The 6,371-nt window shown below is 35.2% G+C and overlaps 1 protein-coding gene across 1 annotated transcript; it reads right to left on the reverse strand.

The window, feature by feature from the left end:
• Positions 1-2,280: 2,280 nt before the first annotated feature.
• Positions 2,281-6,126, reverse strand: LOC105333706 (negative elongation factor B). The gene is made up of 7 exons (XM_066076687.1): positions 5,109-6,126; positions 4,843-4,945; positions 4,490-4,585; positions 3,879-4,067; positions 3,500-3,679; positions 2,982-3,101; positions 2,281-2,560 (listed from the first exon to the last, which is right to left on the reverse strand). The coding sequence occupies exons 1-7, from the start codon at positions 5,993-5,995 to the stop codon at positions 2,429-2,431; spliced, it is 1,707 nt and encodes a 568-aa protein (XP_065932759.1). The 5' UTR covers positions 5,996-6,126; the 3' UTR covers positions 2,281-2,428.
• Positions 6,127-6,371: the final 245 nt, after the last annotated feature.

The following is a 6,371-nucleotide window of genomic DNA, read 5'->3' on the forward strand; positions in this document are numbered from 1 at the left end:
CACAAACAATTTGTAAGGTCCCAATCCCCTAGCCAATAGTCATATTCTACTCCCCTTTGCAAGATGAATTGAGTTCATGCAATTTATGATTGATGTTTTAAAATAGCAATGCTCTTATAGCTTTAATAACGCATACTCTGTGGACATTTTTAAAATCAAACAATTTATATGACAGCGAGTGAAAGGCAAAACTTGTTATGCAAATCTTGTTCAATTGTGTTTTTCTATATAACAATGGCGAAACATTAACCAGAAAGAGTACTAGTGATCTTGAAAAATAAAGAAGCGACTCTGACGGGATCAAGGGGACAAAACAGCGCTATAATGAATTAAACATTTAGAAACGCTGCGTGTCAAAAACAATTAACAAGAAACAGATACACAGACTGCATCAGAGACTTTGTTTTTTTTTAAATGTAATCTTGGCAACCCTTTATACCATTTATTATCAAAATAAATGTATAAACCCCTCCTATTGGTTGATGTTTGAACCAGAGTCGTTCATTTTATCTCGAGGAAAATTACTTGAGACGAAGTGACAAAACACCTGCATATATCAGGGTCTTTACACATTGCATGTTTTAATTACACAAACTTAAACTTGCAGATAACAAGAGGTGTGGCCAAATTAACAACCAATTCAACGACTTCTTCCCAAAAAAAACATTAATGAGCCCCGACCTTCTTAAATCACCACAACCACAAAGTACATGTACGCACAGTACTAAAATCCCAGAAGGCTTTGTAAACTTCCTCCCACAAGATGTTTTTTTTTTCTTAGGGACTTTGGAATTAAGACATTTGGGTGGGTCTGGACCCATAGGGAAGTGATAGGGCGCCTCATTAACCCCCCAGAGAATAATTAATCTGTGAAAGTCATCACTCACACTTAATCTATTCATCAGATTCTGTTTTATGTAAATCAGTCTTGTGATTGATAGTGGAGAAAGCACCAATATGTTATGTTTTTGTTATTTAAAACAAGCAAACACAATGTAACCACAATACACATGTATTCCTGTATAGTTCTTGCAGAATGTTGCATAATAATACAATAAGTACCAGTATACCATTCCAATTCCTTCTGTGGTTATACAATGACAGTACCGTTATCACCATTTTAAATACCCCAAAGACTTAGAAAATTAATTAATAAAAAGCCTTGACCTGAAATAACATGCACCATGAAATTTAATGCAGTACTGAGGTTGAACAGGCATTTGTTTCTCCCCATAGTACATGTACTACATGTATTACATTAATGGTTGGATGGGGGCCATAATCGCAGTGGTTTCAAAAATGAGCTAGTCGTGCTTACCAGAAGAAACGCTCAATAGGATGAATACAGTTTTCAGCACAAACATTATTAAGTTGCCCAAAATAAAAATAAAAAATTATAGTTAAGTTTCATTTCTTTGAAACTTTGAGAATATTATACCGCCTTGTTCTAAAAATAGAATATGAATGAAAAGATTTTGGTATCAAGTTTATGAAATGTACGTTTAAGAGTGGTGTTCAGGTTTCAATTTAATCAGAGAAGAGGTCAATGTTTTACTAGGACAGGAAACTATCTATCTATCCCTCACTTCCCAGTAGTAAATGTTAGTATGCATCCGGCATAGCAAAATCTAGACGTGTCAGTATGACACAATTGTCACACCTGCAGGCAAGTTTAAAGTACATGTATTACAAGTCAAAGTGAATTCATCAAAATAGAGAGATGCGTGCTAAAAAATCTGCTCAACTACATGCAGAAACTTTGAAATTTGAAGAAAAAAAAATTTAAAAGTTCTGAAGAAATTTGATATACCCCTATGAAACTCAAACTTAATTTTGATTTGTAAATCACGTATACTGTGTAAAGCTAACTAAAAGTCTGCAAGAAGTTGGTGAAACTTTTAAATGAATTTATATATTTACTGTTAAAGTCAAAGAACCATAACTTTGCTGAAAGTGTATGACTGTATAAAACTAGCCAATTCATCTTGAAAAAAATCTGTTAATAAGCAAAGAAAATTACATATTCAAATTACAAATTAAAATTACACCCATGTATCATGATGGAATAATGAAAAGAGGCGAACATAAAGATGCCACTTTGGCAGTTTTATAGTGCAGCATAAACATTTCACTTCCACTATTACATTTAAACGACTTAAGGAAGATTTCCAAAAAAAAAATTGTGGATGGCATTCCAAACTTACAAAAAACAACTTATTTATTCAATTCAACCCCTCACAACATTTCAACAAAGTAAAAAACTTAATATTGAAGTTGAGATTCTAACAATGATTTATTATCTTAAAATTGAACACATTAATTTTTTGACTCATCAATCAAGTGTACAATGATTTGTTATTCCACACCATGAGAGTCTCTTATCAGTCTCTACTTTGTTTTGTTGGAACTATTTTTTGTCCGTTCAGGCCTACAGAGGAGCTGGTGTAGGTACACTCATGAGCGGCGAGTCGAGTTGTTCCTGTGGAGTTGCTGGACTTGGCTGCCAGGCATTGATTTTGTCTGTCAGTTGTTGGTAAATAGTGTGAACACATTCACTATGCTGTCAATGGCAATAGAAAAATTGTGAACTTGGGTCATACAGTGATTCATCACTAACAGAAAAAGACAAGTACTGGTACATCATCGGAAACCCAAGGCCAGCCTCACATACACAGTGACTGTTGGCTAACTCCCTTAAATTTGCTTGGTTTTCATGACTTTCTGATATTTATTATTCTCAATCAATCCACAAATGAAAAAGGGAAGATATTTAATTTTTAGAGTTGAAAAATAAATGGAAATCAAAGTATGAAAAAATTGGAGAGATTTACTTCACAGAGATGGTCTGAAGCCAATCAAAATTCCAATCAAAAAGAAAAATTCAGCTAGGCAGCCCAGAGTCACAATATGACTTTAATTTCACTGCTACTTGTAAGCTATAAACCAGGGGATATAACTCTATATCATAAAGAATATTCTACCTCATTGTTGGGCTGTGTGCCGTCCAAGATGGCCTGCAGTCGACCCTGTGGAACTTTGGGGTGTATGTACCACAGCAGACGAAGAAGATGGCGGAAAACATTTTCTCTAGATATGCCAGGCTAGAGGATAAACAATGAATGAAGTTAATGTGTGTCATACTGGTATACTAAATCAAAATTCTATCTTTAATTATTTCCAACCAGCTGATTATACTTGCTAGAACATACTGATTGGACCTTGCATACTGGTATATATTTTAATATCACTTTTAGGTAATCATTTCTCTCTTTTCTTGATTTCTTCTTTTTTATTTTAAGTAAAAAGATGACAAAGTTCTTCTTGTAAAGAAAAATTTTTCACAAGTACAACTGTTTGAGCAGATGACACTCTTTTTTGGGACATTAAAAATGCAATTAAAATGAATACTCATTAGTCAGTTAAATTGTTACGTCCTAATTATCTTAAGATTAGAACCAAATAAATGTTTTTCAATCTGTGTATATGCATATGTACGTACAAGGAGATAATCATCAAACACAACACTGCAGAAATCGTCGTGAGCGAATTCATCAGACATGGCGATGAGGAATGAGATGAGAGAGTGCAGAAAGGTATCTTCGTAAGCACGCTCGTTTTCACAATGTACAAGAACGGGGATTATGTTACATGCTGCCACCCTGTCCTTCATCCTGGTCACCTGGTTCAAGAAGAGAAAAGAGGACATTTTAAAAATTCTTGAAATCTGTCTTACGTAAGGGAACTAACTCTAAGAACTCAAGAAGAGAAAAGTGGACATTTTAAAAATTCTTGAAATCTGTCTTACGTAAGGGAACTAACTCTAAGTTAAATGCATAAAGTCAAGACTATTCATTGTTAATAAAGGTGAATTTTTTTACCTGCAGAGAATAGTAGAGAGTGGTGAAGCTGGCTATGGGATTCTCTTTAACAAAAGTCAGAAACAGATCAGAGGGAGCGGTGGCACTAAGGGGTGGCTCCTCGGGTAGCTTGGCCGACAGGACCCGCGTGTGGTCCTCCACCATTAGCGAAGATATCATGGGCAAGAACTTGGTGAACAGTGATGATTCCTAAATACAGGAAGAAAAGATGGCTTTCATTTACATTTTTAAATATCATTTCAATGATAAAATATTAGGTCACCTTGTTTCAGTATAATAAAAACTCTCTTGAAATTCTAATAATATTTGGAATTTACTTGAAGAAAAAAAGGTTTAAAAGTCTCACACTCATTCTGTTTATCTGGTGTTTTTTTCTACTGTGTTAAAATTTTGAACTGAATTCAACCATTGACATTACTGGCACATATCTTCAAGCTTATTTGAATAAACAATCAACTGCAGTTGAGAAAACTCACAAAACGTGTGAACTGCAATGCTGCCAGCTCAAATATAGTAGCAAGATAACAAACTTTCATTATTGCTTGTGTTTAATCAGATAGTATCCAACATTTTCCAGCAAATTTCTACAAGTGCACAAAAGTAAGTCCTACCAATTTTGGTTCCCTAAAGAGCTGGCTGTCAATCATGTCCCAAGACCCCAGACCAAGTCCCATCATCCTCACCAGCAACACAATCTCAGAGCTATCCTGAAATTGGAAGAATCACTTTATACTAAGGGACATTCCGGTACCTTATAAGTCACACCAACTTTTGTGAACTGAATGTTAAAAACAAAATCTGTTCAATGAAATATTTAGTAATACAGACATTATAATATTTTCAAAATGTTGGATGAAGTACAGTTTACATGTAATTTGATTTTCTTTGTTAATTCAAGAGATAAAGACAAAATAAAACTTATGATATTCATCATTTGTTAAAAGTTAAGCTTCTAAATGCATACCCTTGGCAATGACTCATTATTCAAACAGTGCTGCAAGTTCCTCATCATCGAGAGCCCAACTGTATTCATGGAGAATGGGTCACACAGCACCATGGAAAGATCCCTAAAAAACCCATATTTTTCAAAACTTTACACGCATGATAATAGTTCATGAAACAAAAACATTTTCTCAATTTTTTACAGAGAATAATATAGTTATACCAAAACAGAAGTTTCATACTGTATTTATTTCACTTTTTACAATGGCTACAGTATTCATTTATTACCCAAGAACAAATTCTTGTCCTCTTCTGATTCCATCCAAAAAGCCTTGCAACTCTCTGGATCTCTTACTGTCAATGAATTTATCTCTAATGCATGCATCAACACACCAAGTAAACTTATGACAGGGGTCTATAGAACAGATGTCATTAACTTCCTGGTCATGAAGAGCCATCAGAAGTTCTGCTCTTAGAGTACAGTAATGCATATTTCTTGTTCTTAGAAAAAGAGTTCTCAAAAACTGCAAAACCATATCATACAATTTGACATTTTTGCCGACCATATCGGCAAGTCTTTGAACTACTTCGCTCTGTCTTCTTAATTTTGGAGATGCAAGGTAAAATGTCTGAGCACTATTTTCATGTGAGAACAGGGAATTTTCTTTTTCTTTGATATATTGTGACAACAAAGGTGAAACTTCGTCTCCAAAAAGCGCCTGATTGTCCGACCAAATTTGTCTTTTCACTTCTGTAGCTGCTTCTGCATATAATTCTTTATCGTCCAGAATCTTCTCCAAGTATTCATCCTTGATTTGGGGGAGATGTTTAAGGATTGCCATAACTACTGGTCTTAAACTTTTCACCTTTATCACTGGGAAACTTTTCTCCAATAAACTCTCCAGTTTTTTGTACCTTTCTTCATTATCCCCAGATGCTACGTCCGATATCTGCTGGACTAATCTTTCCCGTAACTCTTCAAGAACTGAAGAATGGAAATCAAGTCGCTTTATATCATGCAAGTCCACGAAAGGCAACGCAGGCCTTAGTGATGGCAATAATATGCCATTGTCAGTTTGAAATTCCTCTATTGCTGCAAGTGGGTCGGCACAGTTTGTTAACGACTCGCGGAGGAATTCTCCACCAGGTATTCCGAGCTCTTCCAAACCTGCCATTGTTTGGGAAATGTTATCAAAATTAATTCACTGAATTTTCTTGGGTATTGGAAGCATTTCATCCAGATTCTTCCACTTTCGATATCATGCAAATTCGCGATTTTTAGCCCCTCTGATTTTAACTTTAACAGCTAAAGAGTTCTTGGTAAGGGACGTCACTCCTATGAAATACCTTTATTACCGACGTTCTCTCTCTCTCTCTCTCTCTCTCTCTCTCTCTCTCTCTCTCTCTCTCTCTCTCTCTCTCTCTCTCTCTCTCTCTCTCTCTCTCTCTTCTATGTTCAATCAGCATAAAAAAATACATAAGATTCTTTTTTTTTTTTAGTTTTAGGTGCTGATTAGAATTGTGAAAAAGGGGGTGGGGAGTCGATTGGGG

Source organism: Magallana gigas, chromosome 2, assembly GCF_963853765.1.
Source record: "Magallana gigas chromosome 2, xbMagGiga1.1, whole genome shotgun sequence".
NCBI classification, from domain to species: Eukaryota; Metazoa; Mollusca; class Bivalvia; order Ostreida; family Ostreidae; genus Magallana; species Magallana gigas.

Bases quoted from the DNA above. Each gene is read 5' to 3' on its own strand.
- LOC105333706 (XM_066076687.1), bottom strand. From the start codon at position 5,995: ATGGCAGGTTTGGAAGAGCTCGGAATACCTGGTGGAGAATTCCTCCGC. The intron at 3,680-3,878 runs GTAAAAAAATTC...TTCTTGAACCAG, and splicing joins CTCTCTACTATTCTCTGCAG to GTGACCAGGATGAAGGACAG. The intron at 2,561-2,981 runs GTAGAATATTCT...TGCCATTGACAG, and splicing joins GCACACAGCCCAACAATGAG to CATAGTGAATGTGTTCACAC.